The sequence below is a fragment of the Mustela lutreola genome, chromosome 7, assembly GCF_030435805.1.
Source record: "Mustela lutreola isolate mMusLut2 chromosome 7, mMusLut2.pri, whole genome shotgun sequence".
Taxonomy (NCBI): Eukaryota; Metazoa; Chordata; class Mammalia; order Carnivora; family Mustelidae; genus Mustela; species Mustela lutreola.
In genome coordinates this window covers 43,152,844-43,176,462 of record NC_081296.1, presented here as the reverse complement: position 1 = coordinate 43,176,462, position 23,619 = coordinate 43,152,844, and the positions used below count along the sequence as shown (strand labels likewise).

The 23,619-nt window shown below is 35.3% G+C and overlaps 2 protein-coding genes across 4 annotated transcripts in view; one reads left to right on the top strand and one right to left on the bottom strand.

The window, feature by feature from the left end:
* Positions 1-9,638, top strand: part of CCPG1 (cell cycle progression 1) — a 38,932-nt gene extending 29,294 nt beyond the window's left edge. For 2 of the 3 annotated variants that reach the window (XM_059180561.1, XM_059180562.1), the window contains exons 7-9: positions 2,508-2,629; positions 5,184-6,589; positions 8,872-9,638. In XM_059180561.1, coding sequence (XP_059036544.1) covers positions 2,508-2,629; positions 5,184-6,589; positions 8,872-9,061 — 1,718 coding nt within the window. In that variant the 3' untranslated portion in view covers positions 9,062-9,638. The remainder of the gene's footprint in view (positions 1-2,507; positions 2,630-5,183; positions 6,590-8,871) is intronic. The other variant, XM_059180563.1, reaches the window with a different exon arrangement.
* Positions 9,625-23,619, bottom strand: part of PIGB (phosphatidylinositol glycan anchor biosynthesis class B) — a 47,730-nt gene continuing 33,735 nt past the window's right edge. Inside the window, exons 7-12 of the mRNA XM_059180568.1 lie at positions 22,387-22,438; positions 21,117-21,328; positions 20,411-20,475; positions 12,851-13,064; positions 10,759-10,939; positions 9,625-10,214 (exon numbers count right to left, since the gene is read on the bottom strand). Of these exons, the coding sequence (XP_059036551.1) occupies positions 10,077-10,214; positions 10,759-10,939; positions 12,851-13,064; positions 20,411-20,475; positions 21,117-21,328; positions 22,387-22,438 (862 nt within the window). The 3' untranslated portion in view covers positions 9,625-10,076. The remainder of the gene's footprint in view (positions 10,215-10,758; positions 10,940-12,850; positions 13,065-20,410; positions 20,476-21,116; positions 21,329-22,386; positions 22,439-23,619) is intronic.

Sequence of the window (23,619 nt, the reverse complement as noted above, 5' to 3'; positions counted from 1 at the left end):
TACTCCTTCAGGTTCTGAAAATGCTTACAAAAGTTAAAAAAAAAAATCTTCATGTATGAAGCACCTGTCTTCCGTATGCTTTCTTTACATTGTAGGCTATCCATATTCTAAATCAACAGTGAGGTTCAGTCGATTTGATTTTCTCATGGAATTAATGACTTTAAGTATTGATAGGTTATCCTGCTCTTCAGACACTGTAACAGAATATATCTGGGTGCTAAGCTATGTAGCACAGAAAAGAGAATTATAGCCCAAAAGCTATACTTACTGAGTCATCCTGAAGGTGGTAGGATTTGAGCAGGGTCTAGTCTTAACATTTATGCTAGTCGGAAGGAAAGTGGAGCATTCCAGCAATTGAGAACCTGACAACCTGAAAGTAAACTTTGCTGGATTTGGGAGCAAGGAGAAGACTGGCTGGACTACAGCAGAGTAGAGAAATAGTGGAGTAAAACATTTTAGTACATGGGTTGGTGTAATGTTGTAAAACATCTTGGAATCCGGGTAAGAGTTTGATTTATAGGGTGACCTCATGGTAATTTTAGAGGAAAAGTGCAAAGAGGCATATTGAATAAGAAAAATTAAGACAGTTAAGACTGTTTGTAATCCTGCTGTTGATGATCAGGGTCTTGACAATTATTGTGAAGGTCGGGGTGGAGAAAAGGTTAGTGAAATAAGGGACACTGAAGTAATAATGGAAAACATAACTTGTGATATTAGTGGTTTATTTTTTAAATTCCAAGAAGTATGCCAGCTGCTTTATTTTTTGAATTAGGGGTGTTTCTAGGAAAGTTTTGCTAGATGATAAATATGATGGTGAGCACAGTTTGGCCGTTTTTATTCAACTTTATTCTAAAATGGTTTAGGGCAGGTGTTATGGTTCGATTTTTTTCATGAAGATGTTCCCAGAATTGCACCCAACAGGCAGCTGGATGTATTGGCAAGAAGCTCTGGTAAGATTGGACTCAGAAGAGAACTCTTACAGCAGGGATAGCAAAAATTGGGTTTTTATGATTAAGATAGGCAGATTGGTATACATGACATGAAGGCCGAAGATTGTACCTTGGGTGGTAACACTTTATAGTTAGGTGGCTGAAGATGTAGGAAAAAGAAAATAGTTATTAACCAATAGTTATTAGATAAATAAAAGTCACATAAAGACAGTTGTCCAACATGGGCAAATTGAGATCTCAACACGTAGTTTTAGGTTATTTTCCAGCGGGTAAAGGAATTCATCCTGTCAGCAGTTTGAAAAGAGAGGTTTTCTGATATTGTGGGAAATACAAATGAATTTTCAGCATTCAAAAAAATCTGAGATTCTTTTGAGTAATATTGAGACAAATCTACCATGCTTTTGTAAATTCAAAAATTGAAAGAGAGGAAATGAATCTTAACAGAAGAATATGATAGCTGGTAACAGTTTGTGATTTGGCAAAAGTTTTCCTTAGTGTTTTTCAAGATTATCAAAGAAATTGAAAGTTAGCTTCTTTTAGCAGTAGGGGAAGACATAGTAAACTTTCATTGCAAAATCCTATGTTATAGTAATAATATGTCACTTGGTAGATGTTAAGGTCAAGGTTGCCAAATGCCTTTTGCCTTATTTTTTGATTCAGTGTTGTTGTGTTTTTGTGTTGTTTTTTTTTTTTTTCCTTTCTCTCATGCATGAGGCATGTAGCAAGCAGCATGTGAACAGCATGTCTTGGCAAATTAACATTTTGGTTTTTAGGGTTAAAATATAGAGAATCCTAGTTGGTTTAAGACTTTACCACTGCAGGGATGAGGTTGGTGGTACTCTAGTACAGACCTAACTAATGCAGAACTCGTAAATGATTTGGCTGTGAGAATGGTGGGTAATCACAGGCAGTTATTTTCCTTGTACTTTTTGGGCTGTGTAACATCGTTTACTAGGCAAAATATAGTGAGAAAAAGATAGACATTTTTATTTTTCCTTATTGACTTACATCCTATGAATAGATTCTATGGTTCCTTTCCCCGTTGAAGACAACACTTTATGTCCCTCAACAATCTCTCAAAAATAACAAAGTTGAGTGCCCTCGATATTGTAAGATTAGAAACAGTGTATAAGTTTTTAAGTTTTTTTTTTCTTTTTTTTTTTTCTAAGGGTAACATAGGCTGGCTTGTTTTAGTCAAAAGGATAGTGAAGTGCTTAAATGTCCCAGGGTGTATGCTAAATTAAAAAATATACATTAACCTTGGACTGATTTTTATTAACATTCATCTGCCACTATTTGTTGAATGACACCATGAGATTTTACTTATTCTTTTGTTTATATTATAAGAGTTTTTATACAACTGTGAAATGCTGGCCTTGAAGAAAATGATCCTATCCAGATTAATTAATTAAATATATAAAGATTAAATGTTTTATTTTATGTTTTATGTATTATATATATTATATGTTTGGTCATTATAATGTTTGTTTTGTGTGTGTGTGTGTGTGTGTGTGTGTTGTGTGTGTATCCCTAACAAAAATTTTCACATTTTTTCAGGCACAATTCAGATTCAGAAGCGTCAGCAGTTAGTCAGAAAGATACATGAAGATGAATTGAATGATATGAAGGATTATATTTCCCAATGTCAACAGGAACAAGAATCTTTTATAGATTATAAGGTATGTACTACTAACAAACTTTCTTAAGAAAGAATTGTTAGCCAATAATTATTGGATTGTTCAGATAAAAGTACAAAGCAGATTAGTGAGGCAGTAATAATATTATAATAATTGTTGATTCCTTACTGTGTCCTAGTCACTGCTGTGAGTACCTCACATACAGTACTTCTCTTACTGCTCACCACAGACCTGTGAATTAAGGAAGTATTAGCTTCATTTCATAGATGGGAAAGAGGTTCAGAAAAGTTAACTTTTTCAAGGTTAGCAATTGGCAAAGCTGAATTTATCTGACTTCAAGGGTGTTATTTCTAGTTACTATAATTAACATCATTTTAAATTAATAGTATTAGAAAACATTGTTATTAACATTATTTTTACAGAACTAGCAAAACATTTTCAGTGAAAAAAAGAGTTTGTAGTCCCTCTCTAAGATCTTTCCTTGATCAAGGGAAATAATCAGTGGGTCCTTTTTCTTTGGTTTCTTGTTAGGCCTGATGGAAGAGACAGCACGTTACACTTGCCTTCCTAAACTCACCTAACACCAGCAGGACTGTGCTTTCCTTAACACCTATGTGGGTTTATGAGGACCAGTGTAATAGCTGGTCTCCTCTCTGGTTCTTCATAAGAAAGATATAGGGCTTGTAGATAAATTCACAGTAGAAAAGTAAACTGTTCTTTTTTCCTTCCATTCCCCCAAATTTCCCTCACAATTTATGTACCCCTTACAGGGTTATGATTATATTTCTTTAGAAGACAGAATCCCACTTGATATCTGGATTATTTCTTTTTTCAGGCAGGGACTACTGAAGTTATTTGTAAATAGTGTAGTTTTCCCCAGCTTGATCAAGTGATGTTATAAAAAGAGTAGGTATTTTCTTCTTTACCACCGTGGTTTCTGGTTCTGTAGGATGATGTTGGCTTTTAGGAGCCTGACCCTACGTAGATCTTCCTGAGTCAGTTCTTGGCAGGCCTCTTAGCTCCATCTATTAAATGTGGTTTGGATTTTGAAGATCTTCATGGGAGACCTGCCTGAGATTTACTTACCAGGCACTTTAAGATTATGGAGTTTACTGAATGCAGAACATACCCTCCATTCATTCTGTGGTCCCTTGTGCTCTTGCATTTAAAGATAATGCTACATTAGTCTGTACTACTTCATGATCCACTTCTGTTGGATACATGAAACTTGTTTCCTTTTACATATGGAGAGTAGATGAAATGATTATAATGAAATTTAAAAAAGCATTTCTTTAGAGAGAGGCAGAGAGTACAAGCGGGGTGGGGGGTAAAGGGTGAGGGAGAGAGAGATTCCCAAGCAGGCTCCAGTGTCCGCCCCAACTCAAGGCTTAATCTCAGGACCCCAAGATCATGACCTGAGCCGAAATCTAGTTGGACGCTTAACCAACTGAGCTACCCAGGCACCTCTGATTATTGTGAAATTTTAAATTTTTATTTGTTTTTTAAAGAGTAATGAACCAGATAGTGAACCATTCATTTCAGATAGTTATTTTTCAAGTGGAAATACTGTCATTCTCCTAAAGGACATTTTTCTTTTGTTTCTGTATATCTGATTTTCTGGTCTGATTCAAATGGGATAATGGTAATGTCTTAAGCAAAATTTTATCATTTGCTGATTTATCTATAAGGTATTTTAACTGACTGGATAATGCTCTATTAGCCTATTTAAGCATGTTGTTTAGTTTCTTGCTGTTTTTGTGAAATTTTGTTTCTAATACGTAGTTGAAAAAGATATTCAAAAGTACTTTGAAATGCAGCAAAATATCGTAAACCTAATTGAACATGGTTTCCTCTCTTTCAAGGGTGCTGATTTCAGAGTTATATTGCTAATCTGGTGATAGTCTCTTCAGAAAATGATTTGAAATTGGAGAAATTAGTTATAAATGTTACCAAGATTGAGTCCTCTAAGTAGTGCTGAGAGAACTAGGACGACTTACCTGAACTTACTTTGGGATGTAAATTTGCACAGGTTGAAGATACTTCATATAGGACTAAGATTGTTGAAATGTTTTCCTTTCAAAGAGTGCAGAGAATATAAATAGAATTTTTTAAATCCTCAAGTCATCTCTAGCTATAATTTTCCCTTTTATAAAAGATCATCTCTTTCACCCAAGGGTCAGAGAAGCCTTTAGTCCTGCCTAAATTCTCTTTAGGAGACTTCTCAGGAGAGATTGGAGTTCTGTTGTCCAAAGATAGACCAGTCTCCTTTTCTCCCGACTTGTAGGTGGGCCGAGAAACCATTAGTCTTTCATATAATTATATGGGAAATAATCATTAGTCACTAATAAACACTAATGAGAAGTATCCCTAGCTCTATTTTTAGAAATGAACCTTGTATTTTCTGACTTTTATGTATTGAAATACATATATATACACTCTATAAATATAAATATATATACTGCATAAAAGATAGTCTCTGCAGAAGAAGATACTAAAAATGTTATGAGTATTGGTTACCTAGGGTTATGTTTTGAAGATTTGAATTGAACTTTTAAATAAAGCATTTGACATTTTTCTTCTCTTTCAAAAAACTTAGTCTTTGAAGGAAAATCTTGCAAGATGTTGGGCCCTTACTGAAGAAGAGAAGATGGCTTTTGAAACTCAGAAAAAGAACCTTGATACAGAAAATCAGCATTTAAGAATATCTCTGGAGAAGGAAGAAAAAGCCTTATCTTTATTACAGGAAGAGTTAAGGAAACTAAGAGAACAGATTAGGATATTGGAAGATAAAGGAACAGGTACTGAATTAGTTACAGAAAATCAGAAACTTAAGCAGCATCTGGAAGAAGAAAAGCTGAAGACACACAGCTTCCTTAATCAGAGGGAGACTCTTTTGGCAGAAGCAAAGACGCTAAGGACGGAACTGGAGAGAGAACGACTAGTAACTATGGCTTTAAAGGTGGAACTCCAGCAGTTAAGCTCTAGTGAGTCATATGGCAACCCAAACTCTCCCAATGTATTGACTGAAAAAAAGGAAATAGAAGTCCTACGGGAAAGACTTACTGAACTGGAGCAGAAGCTAACCTTTGAACAGCAGCGTTCTGATTTGTGGGAAAGACTATATATTGAGGCAAAAGATCAAAATGCAAAACAAGAAACCGATGGAAAAAAGAAAGGGAGCAGAGGAAACCACAGGGCTAAAAATAAATCAAAGGAAACGTTTTTGGGTTCAGTTAAGGAAACATTTGATGCCATGAAGAATTCTACCAAGGAGTTTGTGAGGCATCATAAAGAAAAAATTAAACAGGCAAAAGAAGCTGTGAAAGAAAATCTGAAAAAATTTTCAGATTCAGTTAAATCCACTTTCAGGCATTTCAAAGATACCACCAAGAATATCTTCGATGAAAAGGGCAATAAAAGATTTAGTGCCACAAAAGAAGAAGCAGTGAAAAAATCAACAGTTTTTAGTGAATATTTACATCCACAGTATAAGGCACGTACACAAAACCAGAATAAAGGCCCTACTACGCAAAGAGAGGGAAGGAAAGAAAAGCCAACTCACTTTGAAGAATTTAGAAAAAATACAAATTCCCAGAAGTGCAGTGCTGAGCATGACTGTAGTGAAAATTATGATTCTTTCAGAAAATCTTGTTCTGGTGTATTTGAATGTGCTCAACAGGAATCCATTAACCTTTTTAATATGAAAATGTTGAATCCTGTAGGGATAGATGAGTTTAGACAGTTAATTGAAAGGTATTTATTAGAAAAACTGGATAGTTTTCATCACTGGAAAGAACTTGATCAATTCATCAATAAGTTTTTCCTAAATGGTGTCTTTATACATGATCAGAAGCTCTTCACTGACTTTGTTAATGATGTTAAAGATTATCTTAAAGACATGAAGGAATATCAAGTAGATAATGATGGAGTGTTTGAGAAGTTGGATGGATATATATATAGACACTTCTTTGGTCACACTCTTTCCCCTCCATATGGACCCAGGTCGGTTTACATAGCACCATGTTATTATAATAGCTTTTGACATTTATAGATTGGGTAGCAAATTTAATCATGTTAACATCTTGGAATGTTAAAGTACTTTTTGTAAAGAAAAAAAGTGCAATTTGTAAAAGTACCTTATTGCCAGAGAATTTAGAATAAATTAAGTCGAAAGATAACAATTTTAAGTTAATAGCCGTTACAAACTGAAAATTTCATATAATCAGTTTGACTTGAGCAAATGGTTAAATTCTGCCTTAAAAATGAGTTAAGGATATGTAAATCCTATTTTAGCTCGTTTCTTTTCATTCTAGTTTATATGAAAAGGTAATCATCTTAAGTGAAATGATTTTTCTTTCATCTTTTATTTATTTACTCACTTTGGGAAGCTTGGGTGAACAGTACAGAGTTCACTCTGAAATTGGAAGAGCTCATATGTAACAATTTGGATTGGCCCACTTCTTTGTCTATTCCACTTACCAACTAAACTATACTTAATATGGTTATTACACAATTATTGTTCATAAAGGTAGGGCAAACTTAGTAAGTCACAAGTTATAATGTGTGTGCTTTATATACATAATTTCTAAAAATAACTATCAATTGCTTATCAGCTTTATATTCTGTAACATGAAACTTGCCTAATCTTCAAATGTTAGCTTTATTTTTTAATCTTTGAGTTAGTTATATATGTCTTTTTGAATAAATGTAATGTGTCTATAAAATAATGAGACTGATTCTGATGTCTTTAGTCTTTAACTATATAGTACCTAAATGAGCAAAACATTGTGAGGCTGCCCTGACAAAACATGGAAAATTCTTGCCATCAAGGAGCTCACAAGCTTTTGGAGAGTTAGGTAACAATAAGACATTAAATAGAGGTATTGGAGGCACATTGTGTGTGGTGGCCTCAGCCTGGAGATGTTTGGGAAAGTTTCAGGAGTGAGGTGGTCTTTGAGGTGAACTTCTTTAAACTGATTATTGAAGGAGAAATGAGAATTTGCTAAGCAGAGCAGGACATTCTACTCAGAACTATATTTGGAGATATGAAGACATGACACTTTAAGGAGGCAAGGTAGTGCTGGGGTATGAAAAGATACAGATCTTTTGTGAAGATCTGAAGGATCTCTTTATGCTAAAAGACTTGCCTCATTGCATTTTGGATCACTGACAACAGTCTGAAATGTTGGTTGGAAAGAGTGAAGCTAAAAGCTAGATGGTGGTCTTTGAAAAATTACAGACATGAGCTGATGAGTATCTGAACTATCTGAACTAGGGTAATAGGAGTGGAAGGAGACAGATTTGAAGAATATAAGTAAAATTGGTGGTATATCTTGTGAAAGAGAAGTAGAAAGTAACAGTACCAGATTTCTGGTTTGGGTCACTAGTTGGATAGTGGCATCACTAAGATAGGGATACCAGAGGTTTTGGGTTAGGGGAATTGGAAATGAGAATTGTGCTTGTAGGTATCTGTTAACAGCCAAATTGAAAGAATTAGTTGGCCATTAGTTATAGGACTCCTTCTAGCCCAGATTGTGTGTGTGTGTGTGTGTGTGTGTGTGTGTGTGTGTAGATCATCTAGGCTGGGGTGGTATTTTCAGACTCCTGGGGCACACTAACACGTACGGGGTTGTAGAGAAAGAAGGCTTAAGAATACTGAAATGTGATGGCAAGAAAATCCAAAGATCATCTCAAGTGAAAGGAGTATATATACATGTCTCAAATGCTTTAAACAAAGAGGAAGCTGGATTTCATGGTTGTGAATTGGGTGGCCGTGAATGGCATTATGGACTGTTTCAGTGAAGTAGTGACAGAAGTAGCCTGATAATATGGAGTTTGAGGAAAGCAGTAGATACATACCTTGGGCTGTGGCTATAGAAAAAGAAACTTTCTTTAGTTTGTAAGAGATATATACATATTCTTCAGTTTGTAAGATATCTATACATACATGTAAGGGATGAAGCCACTGGGAAGAGATTGATTTTAAACTAGAGGAGAAAAAATGGAAACACATCTCATTATTTTATTGTCACATTTCTATTTATCTGTTGAGTATTTCCCCTTTTTACCACTATAGTATGTCTTTTTTTTTTTTTTTTTTTCCTGTAGGATGAAAGTATAATACTGAATCTTTTTGGTTTGGTTGTGTTAGGATTATACTTCAGATTAATTTAACATCCTTTTTCAGAGTGTTCAGATAATAGATTAATGGAGAAAAACATTAAGATTGTGTCTTGTTTAAATTTAACGCTAACATAGATGAAAAATGTGTTTACTGCTTTCAGTCGACCAGATAAAAAGCAACGTATGGTAAATATTGAAAACTCCAGGCATCGAAAACAAGAGCAGAAGCACCCTCAGCCACAACCTTATAAAAGGGAAGGTAAATGGCATAAATATGGTCGCACTAATGGAAGACACATGGCAAATCTTGAAATAGAATTGGGGCAGTTACCTTTTGACCCTAAATACTGATCATCATGATTAAGTTAAATTAGAAAATGGTAACAGAAACATGGATGCTTTCTACAATGTTTGGTGTTGAAACTAAAATGAAATTATCAAGATAATGTCTTTCTGTCATTTCTAAGTATCAGTTTGATGACTTTATTACTCAGAAGCATCAAGTAAAAGCTTACTAACTTGCATTTTCCTTGTAGTTTAGCTTTGCTGAATTTTTTTTTGGCACTGGAAATGTTCAACTGTAGTTTTAAGGAAGCTGGGCATGCAACATATTTTGTGCATGAAATGTCTTCCTTTCAGTGTATGAGCTTAAAGCAAGCTCAAATCCTATGACAAAGTGTAATTAACACTGACATTTGTGTTAAATTTGCAGTAGAGCTTGAAAAAAATACGTTGTGATGGAATTTCATCTTTTAACATTTTATAATCTTACACTTGCTTCTTGTCTTTTTGTGGGTTCAAGAGCCCGTTGACTTGTGAAGAATATGCTGCCTTCCTATGAGCTTGCTGACTTGTTCTCTTGTGAAATTTCTTGCACATCTGAATATTGTGGGAGAAACAATAAAACTACACCATGAGGAAAACTAAAGGTCTTTATTTAAAATCTGGTATTTGTATTAAAATTTTTATACTTTGTGATATTTATTCATACATTTCCTCAGTAGTAATATTTGGTAAAGCAATTCCAGTGGTTTTTGCTAGTTCCACGAATCTTACCCAGTGTTTACAGGCATATTTATGCAGCATCTAAATATCTCTACCCAGCAATGTCTGTTTCTTTAGGAAAGTTTTTTGTTGTTGTTGTTTTGTTTTGTTTTTTTAGATTTTATTTATTTATTTGACAGAGAGACAGCAAGAGAGGGAACACAAGCAGGGGGAGTAGGAGAGGGAGAGGCAGGCTTCCCAGCAGAGCCAGGAGCCCAATGCAGGGCTCGATCCCCGGACCCTGGGATCAGCTGAAGGCTGCCGCTTAACATCTGAGCTACCCATCTGAGCTTTAGGAAAGACTTAAACACAGTTCAGAATTTCATCTTTTGTTGAATGTCCCTTTTAATTTCCGTTCATAGACATATATGTGACTTCCAGTTCGACCTTCTGGCAAGTGAGTGTGGAAGAACACAGCAGTTCTCTCATAGTTGCTTGAAATTAGGAAAGTGCTTATTTCCTAGAAGTAAATAAATGTTTAAGTAAATAAAGGCTACATTTTCTGAGTACTGTTTCAAGAACTTTAGAATGACCTAATTTGCGCCTCTACCACTTTTTTTCTTAATAAAACTATAGTTTCTTTTTTAATTAATTAATTTTAGAGAGTGAGAGAGTATGCAAGCAGATGGGGGGCGCAGAGGGAGAGGGAAAGAGAATCTTAAGCAGACTCTGAACTCACCACAGAGCCCAGCACGGGGCTCAGTCTCATGACTCTGGGATCATAATTATAAGATCACGGCCTGAGCCGAAACCAAGAATCAGACATTTAACCAACTGTGCTACCCCGGTGCCCCAAAGCAATATAATTTCTTAATAAAAGAATTAACTCACGGTAAGTAACATATATATCTTGATAGTTATAGAACTGGGATGGATATTGACCAGAGGAAAGAACCAATTACAAAATATGGGGCTTGAAAGAGACCATAAAAAAGTTGTCTGTTTACCCAAGTGCTAAACCAGAGGTAAAATAGTGACTTTTCCCCTTTTTCATATTACCTTACCTCCTCTAAAATGCTGAAGATGATCAAGTGAGTAGGCAATGTTGAATCATTGTGAAACTCTTTATCTAGCCAGTTTAAGGGATTCAGATAGAATATATCTGCTTCGTCAAGGTACTGACTTTTTCCAGTCAGGTCTGGGGGACACTGGAGAAATCTCATTGGAAGTGGGTAGTGGACGTGGCTGTGAAGAGAAAGTTACCATAATAGTTACAAGAAGTTAAAAAGGGTGAAAGTTTAACAATTACTCTCAAGACCTACCATGTTCACATAACAAAATGTGAAGCCTAAATCTCCGCTGAGTCCCATTAAGGTGAAGAAGCAAGATTTTAATGTAGTTTTCTCAAAGATGGACAATAGGATTGTTATACCATGTGCCTATGCAGCAGCAGCATAACCTTCAAGTCCAAACTAAAGCATGAAACTCCACTTTAAGGTGGGATAGGAAGTCAGCAGTGTGGGAGACTTTGAATTCTCCAACATCAGTATGCTTTTCCAGGAATGGAAGGGGCCTTTGGGATGAAGTGGGTGACTTAATAAGAGAACAATTCCCCATGGGCTTAACTGGCAAGGTAGAAAACTTCATGAACAAGAAAGGACTCTTGCTCTCTTCCCTTTCACATCCTTAAATAAGTTGTTGCTGTGTGGGGTTTTTTTTTTGTTGTTGTTGTTCTGTATTTATATAAATAAGATTTAGTAATAGAGAGCAACATATGTTCACTGAGTAATGGTTTTATTGTGGCATAGAAAGACTAGACTGTGTGTAAAAAAGATGGATTGATGGAATTATGACAATTTAAGCCAGTTACTTGGGTCCTGCAAAAGCCATGTTTGTAATTGCCTAAGGAAAAATAAACACGTGATAAAGGTTTATGTTATCTATGAACTGCATACAGAGTAAATTTACACAAGACCTAACACTTCATGGCTTGTATAATTTAGGAGAGGAAGGTCTTGCTTCAGGGAGAAAACCAAAACAAGACGAGAAAAGTTCTTCTAAGTCTTCTACTCTGAAGGAGACTTTTTTTGCTGCATTGTGCAGTTTGAAAAATATAAGAGGAGAACTTGGTGAACTACTCAAAACCTAAGATATCAACTATACAGCCATGTATGGAAAGCATCTCTATGCCTCTAGAATTCCTGTTCTCTGCATTGTTACTGCTAATGTGAGCACAGAGGAAGAGTGAATATCCCACTCTCACCTCTAGTTTTTTTTATATAGGAGGTGAACCTCAATTTGAAGGGATACTTGGGTCTTACATCTAACCTGTGGCTTTTGCTAGGCAGTCCCAACTTTCTAATTATGTTTTAATGATTGGCATTAATGATTCAGTTGAGTATTCCAAAAGTGTTAAATTATCTTAAAATGATAGCAGCTTTGATAGTTAGTTGATGTTAATGTTAGTTGTAGTTAATGTGCACATGGAAATTTAACTTCAGACTGTTTAAAGCCAGGCTAAGTAGATGTAGAGCTTTTTAAAGGAAAGCAATTTGCTTTGCTCATGTTCTGTTAGTAGGCAACTGGAAGCACAGGCCCAAATGGATTTCTTTTGAAATGTCCTGCATAGTTAAGGTAGTTTTAGTGTTGCATTTCTCAGAAATATGTAATTCAGGCATTAGAATATCATCTAATTGAATTTCCTAATTTTTATAGGTGAGACAACTAATATAAAGAGATTTAAAAAGACTAGTATAAGACCAGGGAAGCAGTCCAGCAGTAAATCTGGAGTAGAATCTAGTGTTTTGAGATTAATTCAAAGTTTTAAAAATGGAAGATGTATTACAAAGATTTATAGTAAGCTCAATGATAACAATTTTACTATGGTTACCTTCAAATGATCTACAAAATATTTTATATTATACTATTTTATAGTAGATCATTTAAATATGTCACATTTTTAAAATAAAGCTTACTTAAAAGTTGTATATGATTTTCATTGACATAGTTTAAATGGCTTTTAAAATTCAGTGAATATGGATAAAGTTTCAGATTTCTTAGTCATTTGAACAGTTATCAAGTAAACTCAGGAATCTGAAAGGAATTTTTAAGTAGTTTCATTTTCTTAATAGCATGTAGTGGAACAACTTCTATTACCTATAATAAGGAGTAGAGTGGCAAGGCATCATTATAAATACTGAAGCTGAAGATTTATTTGGTTTATTGTAACAGAGTTCTTGAACATGAGTCATGACATCAAGAGTACCTCGTTGATGAACTAAACCAGTATACAGGGCAAGGAGCATATTCGATAAAAACAGGAAGCTGAGAGCTGGTTTCTTCCATGTTTTCAGGTGGTTTAGTGAGTACCCTGTATGAAGACAGACATGAACTATAATACTGGCATTCTTGCTTTAGGATAGCTAAGCAAACGTTAACTGCAAATACATTTATAAACCTTAATGGAAGTAGCACAAATTGAAATAATGTCATGGACAAATAAGAAGCAATATGTCATCTTTATAATTTCTCTATTCGCTGTCATTGTCCTCAGATCTCGACATTTTTCTTGGAAAAAAGAATGGAAGGATAGAGGAAAAAGAATGGCTAGGGAGTCCAACAGACCCAGATTTGAATTCTAACCCTGGCACAGGTGTCTTCTTTTACTTTGCTGAGCATTATTTTCCTCATCTGCAAATGGGGTAACAGTAACTTTTCCAAGTATTAGGAAAAAACGTACGTCCAGTGCTTATCCTGGTACATAGATCATTTGTCTGTCTCCTCTCTTTAATCTCCCAAGCGCTAACAATGGATTGTGTACATATGTGGCAGAGTATCCTCTGAGAAAAATACACCACTGGGAGATTTTCAGAAGTTACTGTATGTATGGTGGCATGGGTATCTTCTTCTGAAAGAAGTATGTCTTTTCTTTTACTGTAGTGTTGGGCAATTTGGAGATGTTGAACAACTTATTTTTAAATTTGTAAAAGTTATTCTTGCATGTGGCAAAAACCCCAAGCAGAATAGAATAAATGAAAAGTAAAAGTCTCCCATCCCCTTCCTATAGTCCTCCTCCCCAGCAGTAGCCACTGATAATGAGCATATAAGGATCTATTGAAAGTACCCTTAAAAAAACAGGCCTTTGGGGCGCCTGGGTGGCTCAGTGGGTTAAGCCGCTGCCTTCGGCTCAGGTCATGATCTCAGGGTCCTGGGATCGAGTCCCGCATCGGGCTCTCTGCTCAGCAGGGAGCCGGCTTCCTCCTCTCTCTCTGCCTGCCTCTCTGCCTACTTGTGTTCTGTCAAATAAATAAAAATTAAAAAAATCTTTAAAAAAAAAAAAAACAGGCCTTTGCATTGGAAAAGAATGAGCTTATTAATGAACTTGACATTTTATTCATACCCCACATATACTGTTTTCATGGAATTTCATGGAATTTGGGTATCCAGGATCCAGTCTGTGGCTTGCCTGGAATTTTAGCACTAATTCCCACCAGGGCTAAGGCACTGTTTTCCATGATCATCACCTAATTGACTGCCTCAGCTGTTTTAGGTTGGCTCAATCACTGAAAATAACATGAATAAAATTAATTTTGAACTGTTCCCATTTAAGGACACTAACATGAAGTTGGCCTAGGAGGGACTATTTCAAAAACAGGAGTAAATTAAGACCTGTAATTTACTTGATTTACATCTAGTACTTCATGTAAGGACCTACTTTATAGCCAGAGGTTTCCATTGAGGTTAAACAATAACATTGTTTTTTAACCCTTAAACTGTCCCTGCTCCCTTTCCCCCAGGGGACTTACTTAAAAACAAGTCCTGGAAACCAGCCTCAGGTAAGAAAGCTCAAATACAAGGGTGGGTCAGGCCAGGTGGAGACATCCAGTCAGTGGGGGCGCTTACTGTCTTCTAGCTAACTTGGTGGTGGGCTAGTTTCTATGGCTACCATGGGGTGAATTGTAATTCAATCAGCCACCTGTGTGTGGCCAGGTCCAACCTCATGGCCTTTGCTCCATACAAGTTAGTCTGGAAAGCAGGGAGGGGTGGTCCTCTCTGTAAGGGGCGGCCCCGACCCGTCTATTTGACGGCAGGTCTGATTCTTGATGCTTGGCAAGAAATAAAGCTTTGCTTGACCTTCGCTTTGTATCAGTCTCACTCCTTTAATCACAGAGCCATTATTGAGGCATAACACTTCACATTGTCTGAAGACACTCATTCTTTCAACTTACCATTGTCATAAATTTAAAAAGTATATATTAACATTCAGTTTAGGAAAAACTAAAGATACCTTTTGTTGTACACTTAAATATATCTTAATTAGGTATGGTGCCTTTATCGCTTTTCTTTTATTTCTATTCATTGCTTTGAAGATTATAAATAATATATTGTACATAAGTAATATATAATTGAAAATAATAAAATAACTTCATCTATTCCAAGACATCTGATACCTGCCACTTACTTGATAGCCGAACCAAATTTGGCCAAGAAATCTTAGAATTTCATTCCTCTAGGAAATGTTTTAGATATCATTACCTATAGTTCATTCTATTCATTAGTTGGAATATCACACATCTCTCTCGTTACTACTACTAGAAATAGCTGATTAGCCAAAGCACATTTTAAAAAGTGTGGTAAAAAATGCAGGAAGATCAAGAAAACTAAACCGACATGTACAATATATCTAAATTTATGTTTGCTATGGTAAAATAAGGAACCTACTAAAGTTTGAGAACTATTTGAGTTTTATTAGAATTGAAATAGGATTCCAGGAGTTCTCTTATCTGTAATAATTCTAGTCACAGAACTAATAGACCAGCAAGCTTAAGAGCTGCGCTTTCCTGAGTAGATGGGAAAAAACTAAATATACCTATTGGCCTCAGATTACAAAAATCTACATTAAAGCCTATCCTGGCAAGCCACTTTAGAAGACAACTTGCCCTCAGGAATATTCAAATGAAGTGTTACCTCTTCAGGTTGCATTTGTGAAGTGTTCACTCATCCACAGTCTTTTCACTCACTAAATGTTCCTTGAAAGCTTTTTTAAAAATGGGCATTAGGGATACAATGGTATGGTGACTGATCTAAAACTGGAGTGCACGGTGGTAAATTCTGTAAAAATGGCATTTTGGGTAGAATGCTGGAAGAAAATGTGCTTGTATTTCCATCTGGTTCAGTACGATGGAGTCTTAAATTAGGTAATGCTTTTATTTTATATTTTCTTTGTGGTGATAGTAGGATGGATCTTTTCAGAGAGAACTGAATCTCCCTATTATTTGGGGAAAAAATACACAGAAAATGCTGGGAAGAGGAGGAAAGAAGGAACAGTTGAACAGACTTGGATTTGAAGACTTCCAGGGATTTCAAACTGTCTGACACTGAACATTCTCCAGAGAATTGCAGAAACTGGAGCTGTTAAAGGGAGAGATGGAAATACGTTACAGCTGCAGTGCTAGTCTGTGCCACAAGAGAAGCTTAGGATTCACAGTTTACTTACAGGGAAGCAGTATGGTTTCTTCAGTATTTAAAAAAGGTAACAAGATCCTGTAGCTGCTGTCTACCAAGTCTACATAACTATGTACAAATAATAATGCAGATGCAATTCTCACTGCAAGGATCCACCCTAGAATGAGCAAGCTTCAGAATGGGATAGGCAGCACACTGTAATGTAAGCATCATCTAACCTGAAATGTGAGACCCCTCTCCCAATTACTGAAGATTCTGTGAACACAAGTTTTCTTCTGTTCTGTAAACCACTTAGGGAGATCTTTTGGCCTCATGTAATTTCCAAGAGAACAAAGACCTCCTATGAACCTGGGTTCATAGGAATTCACACACCTTCACTTTACATACAGCAGTCCTTCCTTCTCTGCAGGGGATACATTCCAAGACCCCTGGGGGAATGCCTAAAACTGCCAGTAGTACAGAACCCTATACTCTTAACAGCTATATAACAGCTTAATAGTAACAGCTATTATTAATAGCTGTATTAGTATTACTATTAGCTACTATTACTATTACTATTAATAGTTATAATTGTAACAGGCTGTAATAAAAGTTAAAAGAATGTGGTCACAACATTTCTTATTGTACTGTAGCCATCTTCCTTGCGATGATATGAGACGATAAAAATGCCTATGTGATAAGATGAAGTATGGCAAATGACGGAGGCATTGTGATGTGGTGTTAGGCTACTACTGACCTGAGGATAGGTCAGAAAGGGGATCATCTGCTTCTGGATCTTGGTTGGTGCAGGTTACTAAAATTGTGGGAAATGAGAACTGAATAAGGGCACGCTACCATAGTAACTCTAACTCAAGCTAAATAACATCCCAGAATATTTAATTTGCTCCTGTTACCTATGCCAACAAAAAGATACATAAAAGAGGAAGTTCTTAGGAATTTGTAAGACTGATAATTATCTCTGGGAAATGGAACCAGATGATTAGAGGATGACACTATAGGGTTTTTTTCTTTTTATACCAGGAGTTTATTTTTATAACAAACACACTGGGTTCTTATCCAATCACGATCAGATCACTGTTAAAAGTTTTAAATCCATCATGTCCCAGCTGACTCTTCTCCAGAATAAAATCTAAAAACTTGAGTATATAAGAAGGCCCCGCATGAGTTGGTTCCTTCTTTACTCAGCCATATATCCTAATCATCCTATGATTTATCTTGATACACACAGTTACTTTTTAAGTTTTGGATACTTCCTATTACAATGTATTTTTAAGCAAGGACTGATCAGTTCCTTCTTACCAAGGTAAGGTTCATTGGAACGGAGTGGATGCGAAAGTTAAGGGCTGTACATTACTGATCCCATCAAACACAGGGGTAGGAAGGGTGCACCCTTGTTTTGACAAGCCTTGACAGAAAATCCAATCTAAAAGCCCAAGAAAAAGATCTCTACCAAGTCTTACCAATCAGAGATGTTTCTCTGGGAAAGCTGTTCAGTTAACTTAATTCAGCATTTACATGAAAAAAAAAGGTGGTTTAATTCTGTGATGGAACATACAGGAGAATGGGCCTGGGGAAGAGAAACTTGAAACTATTACGAACAGTAAGGAGAATATTGGGCACAGAGATAGCAGGAAGAATTTTATGTTGCTACTTCACTAAGGAAATAAAGCTATTTTCATATAAGTCCTAAGAAATGCCCAAAACAAGATGTTTTAGGGCTTTATAACCATTTTATTTAAAGAGATAAATTATCAAAATAACCACCTGAAAGAGTGAAGGTGCCTCTGAAGAGAAGAATTGGAAGGAGGGCGGGGTACCATTGTTTTTTTGTTTTTTTGTTTGTTTGTTTTTTTTTTAAAAAACAAACATATGAAATGGCTTTTCAAATAACGTGCATGTGCAGTTTTGATAAAACAATTAGTGTATGGAGAAACAGAAACAGACTAGCAAGTCTGTGTTGGCCACTGTGATAAAAACAGATGAAGCAGATACCCAACCTAAAATTAGTAGCAGGTGTTGGAAACCTCATCAGCGCAAATTACAAGAGGTTCAACTAAAAATATCAATCCTACTAGACCAATGGCACCTTTCTTTTACAGATAAGGAAACAGAGGCACAAGGTTATACAGTTCACTAAGGATCAGAGCCAATTACAGAAGGTACGTTTCTCAGAGTTAGTCCTGTTCTGGATAGAACTGAGGGAAATTCAAATTAGGCAAGAGAAGTTACTGTTGATTGAAAAAATGGCTGCAGTTATCACTCTTCATGTCCAATCTCTACCTGAGCTTGAAGTTTCTTTCTCATCTCTCGAATCTGGTCTGGCTTTGCGACTTGCTTTGACCAAAAGAATGTGGTGGAAGTGATAGTGAGACAACTACAGACATAGTAAGTTCTAAGCAACTGAGTTTTAAGGTGTCTATTATAAAGAAATTGCTGACTGAGTTGTTAGGTTTACCTAAAAATCAGGTTTTTAAAACAGGCCAAAAAAAAGAATAAAAACTTGAGATTTGAGGTACAGTATAACTCAAGATTTCATATAGTTAGAAAAGACACAAATTAGGCCATTTAGAACAATTCTGAAAAGAACTCTTATCTGACATTGTTCCTGAACATCCAAAGACTAATGTCCTGGTGAGCTCACTATGGACTCTTAGTGGGAATACAAGTCTCTTCAGGTCCAATTCAAGGACCTTAGGAATGTGTCCAAAGGAGGGATCACATTCTTTGAGAAAATGAGGGGTTTTGCTAGTTCTCAGTCCTTTAGGGATCCTTCTGAGTGGACAAAATATGGAACAAATCCTGATTCTTGTTCATTAGAAGGAGATCCTCTTCAAACCTCATCAGCATTTTATCTCGATCTTTGGAATTGGAAACAGGTTACCAAGAATGTGCCACTTAAAAGATGCATTCTTTTGGACTGGGAATGAGGATTCAGACAACCCAGTCTTTCTCTAAAACACTCTGTAAAGACATGGCACAGAAGTGGAATGCTAGAAAAACCTTAAATTATAAAAATGAAATGAAACCAAGTTCCTAAACTAACTGAATAACACACACAAATATTTGACTTCTGGACTTGATTTAATTATAACTCAACTCCAGCTCAAGTGGTGGTAAAGAAAAATTTTAAATCTGAATAGTGATTCATGAGCAGATGTGCAGATTTGCTCTGATGAATCCGCCCACTATTCTTAAGACTTGACAAATAGCTGTTCAATGCCTATAATTTGTGCCTGCATCTATATATGAAGTGAGACTATAAAGTCATAACACAAATGAACTTTGGTTTCAGCAATTCAGATGTGTCAAATATTTGGATGTGTGTGTGTATACATATATAAGTTATATATGTGTGTATATAAATTATATATGTATTTGTATATAAATTATGTTTGTATCTCAGTTGAAGACAGTACATATAGCTGAGATAGTGTATACTTGATCAAAGCTGGCTGCTTAACCCAGTGGATGGTTTGGTGTTTTGTTTTTTTTAGGTCAAAAGTTTGATATCATTAACTCCCTAGTTTTTTCCAGCCTCCAGTCTCCATTGTATACGTATTTCTTCCCTCCCCAGTAGTGATTTTTTTTTTTTTAATATTTGAGGGAAGCCAAGTCATTTATTCTGAATTAAACTTGAAGTTAATAAAGTTTCAATTCATATTTTTTCCAAAACAACCAATGTAAAAATTCACTTTCTCCAGAGATCAGTGCTATAAGACTTTGTAGAAGTCACATGTAAAAAAAAAAAATTATTCCAAAAGACCTAGTGGAAAAATGGAGAAAAAGCCAAAAATAAAATCAGAGGCATGGATCACTTTAAAAATTGCATATGCATTAGAGTGAATCTTAAAGTGGTAGATGTGTATGAAGAAGCACTAAAAAGTAGTTTCAACAGCTATAAATATATTGTTCATTTGTCAAATGAAGAATTCCATAGTTTAATCATAAACTTAAAATGCTATTATAAAATAGACATTTCATTACTTTAGAATAAAAGAGTCCTACAACCAGAAACACCACCACTGAAAGGTCCTTTGGATATTAAATCCTTATTTTTTTATATCACATTTTAGGACATAGGAAAAAGTATATTTAGGCAGTAAAAAGAATACTGGAGTAGTCTACCTTGTAATTGAATAGCAACTCTCATTTAGTTTAGTTGAAAATGTATTTTAGTGTTTAAGGAAAATTTATTATCTAACCTATTTCTACATAAATGCAACTTTTTCTATATTAAACAAAAATACTTACCACAGAACACCATACAAAATGGTAAAACTGGATAGATAAACCTAAATTCTTTGTGGCTCAACATGCTATAATAAAAAAAAAAAGATATTAAGAGAATTACATGACAACTTGAGAAGTAAATATATTTAAAATGAAATATTAGCTGTGCTCGCTTCGGCAGCACATATACTAAAATGAAATATTAGCAATCTGTTTTTCTAAATACTGAGACTGAATTTCCTGCTTCAGGATGCAGTCTCATTATTTTTTAGTTAAAAGATGATGAAGTGTTAAAAGTAATCCTAATATTTGATGTCAATGTGAAATTCTAAAGTACAATTACATTCTAAAAAAGATTTCTGTTACCAACCCAATTAAGTCATATTACTCAAATTTGGAATAAAGATACATACATTTTCATTTAAAAATATTTCTCTAGTCCTTCAATACTTAAAATTTTGGTAGTTTCAAATTTTAAGAGCAAATGAAGTTTTTTCAACTCCTTGAAAACTGAATGTAATCCTTGTCAAGCAAACTATACATATCAGAAGTATTCATTCTGAGCATCAGCATAATTATTAGTTTTTCTATCTGCTAAATAATCTCCAGTAATAAATCATAAGAGTCAATACATATCCAGAAGATAAACAGTTTACTTTTTGAAGAATTTAATTTAAATTCTTGGTAACATTAAATAAATTAATTACTTGAACAAATAAAATCTTACCTATAAACTAGCAGTGTCCATAGCACAGTTACCAAAAGTATTCGGTACCTCTTTGGGGCCAGAAAGCAGCCATGAATAAAGAAGGGTAAGTGAGTACCCAAGACAGCTGGAAATCCTTGACTAAAGTACCAATGCCATGGATGAGAACCATAAAATGTTCCCAAATTCTGAAGCACGTTAAATTTCAAAAAGTTATATTGAACCAGGGTCCACTGGCATAGTTGATGGAAAGAAAATAGAAATATATTAGTGCCAAGTATGAATCTTCAACATTAGGGAATTTGGCAGAATCTTGAAGTCTAAAAACCAAACAATACTTTATATTAATAATTTTGATTAATTACAACATGAAATCATTCTTTATTCATTTTTAATGTTCTAAGTTTTAATGTGTTAATTTATAAAAAAAACTAGGTTTCTGCAATTCAAGAAATCATGAATAAATGTTCGTATGTATTTTGATAATGTAAGTTTTACATACAGTAAATGATAAAGAAGATCCTCAAAATAGGTTTTGTATGAGTATATGTGTTACCCATATTAAAAACTTTATAGTTTATGATATCACACATTAAAATATAAGCCTTGAGAACATTACCTTTTGAATTGTCACCAACAGCAACAACAGTTCGGCAAAAACAGCAGTTAACAGTAAGTGCTCATTTCTGCCAGGCAATATTGTAAGCATTTACATGCATTATCTCATTTAATCCTTCAACCTTATGAAACAGGTACCACAGTTATTTCCAGTTAAGGAAACTTCTCCAAGGTCACATAGCTAATAACGAAGGCACCAGGTTTCAAACTGTGGCAACCTGATTCCAGAGCCCCTAAGTGACTTAAAATCAGGGAACTTAACAACCAAAGGCCATAACCAACAGTCATTACATTAAAATGTCAAATCAAATCCTTGAAGAGAGTATTCTGATTAATTTGGAATTCTGAATGATTGAGTTCAATTAAAGTTTAAAAATTTAACCTTTGTAACAAACCTGACTAAATTGTACAAACTTGACAAAAATGCTATAAAATGGGACTCCTTTTAAGTTCAACTATGAATATACAATTCTGTTTTATAGAAAACACAGCAAATTGAATGAAAGGCATATGCCAATAGTTTTTTTTTTTTCAATGTATCCCATAAAATTTTTAAAAAGTGATTTGCCTGTGTTCCCAAATATTCAGAGATTAATAATAGGTCAGGTTGAGTTTTTAGTGTAATAAATGGTTAGATTAAAAATAGCTATTAGCTTAATGTATTTTTACTTACTTGACCAAAAAAAATACGATCAACTATCAGAGACAAACTCAAAGTGACAAATCTGAAAAACAAAATAGAAGGGTGATTAACACTCTGAAGTTACAGAAAATCCAATATTGGCATATGGCTTTTACAAATGCTTGGCCAACCAAAGTCACTTTAAAAATGCCTTACACTTTTGTCAACTGAATATGGATTTACACGTTGAGAGGTCTTTCACAGATAGAAGCTGTATTTGTTTATTTATTTATTTTTAGATTTTATTTATTTATTAGACACAGAGACAGAAATCACAAGCAAGCAGAGAGGCAGGCAGAGAGAGAGGGAGAAGCAGGCTCCCCACTGAGCAGAGAGTCCGATGCAGGGCTCGATCCCAGGACCCTGAGATCATGACCTGAGCCGAAGGCAGCGGCTTAACCCACTGAGCCACCAAGGCGCCCCTAGAAGCTGTATTTAAGGAAAGTTTCTAAAAGTAATGAACAATGTATTATCTATTGCTATACAACAAAGTACCCTAAACATTGGCAAATTAAAACTATGAACATTTATTACTTCATTGTGGGCCAAGAATCCAAGTGGAGCTTAGCTGGGTGTCCTTGGGTCAAAGCCTTTCATGAATTATCAAAATGTTGGCTGGGGCTAGAGAGTTTCATCTGAAGGCTTGACTGGTGCTGGTGGGGAAATCTGCTTCCAAGCTCACTCAACATGATGTTGGCAGAGCTCAACTCTCTCAACATGGATGTTGGCAGAGCTCAATCTCCCACACATGGGAGATTTTAAAGACTTTTAAAGACTACCTCCTGACATGGAGACTGGCATCCCACAGGGTAAGTCAGCAAAGAGAGAGTAAGATGGGCATCTAACATGGATGCCAAGTCCTTTAATAACCCAATCATGGAAGTGACATCCCTCCTGCCACGTTGCTATTTGTTAGAATTGACTCAAAATATCCAGCACAAGCTCAAGGGAAGAGGATTATATAATAGCATGAATATCAAGAAGATGGGGTCAGTGGGGGCCATCTCAGAGGCTGCATACTATAAACATATACACAGAAAAACACACTATGTATGAGTATAAGCCTTCATGAATCATCACTGCATAGACACAACTGTGTAACTGTCCTATAGACCAGGGTATGGAGCATTAGCAGCACTTCAAAAGGCTCTTCTATCTTTCCAACCAGTCAATCTCCACTCCTTTCGCAAAGAGGACCACTATCCTGGTTTATGATAGTTTAGA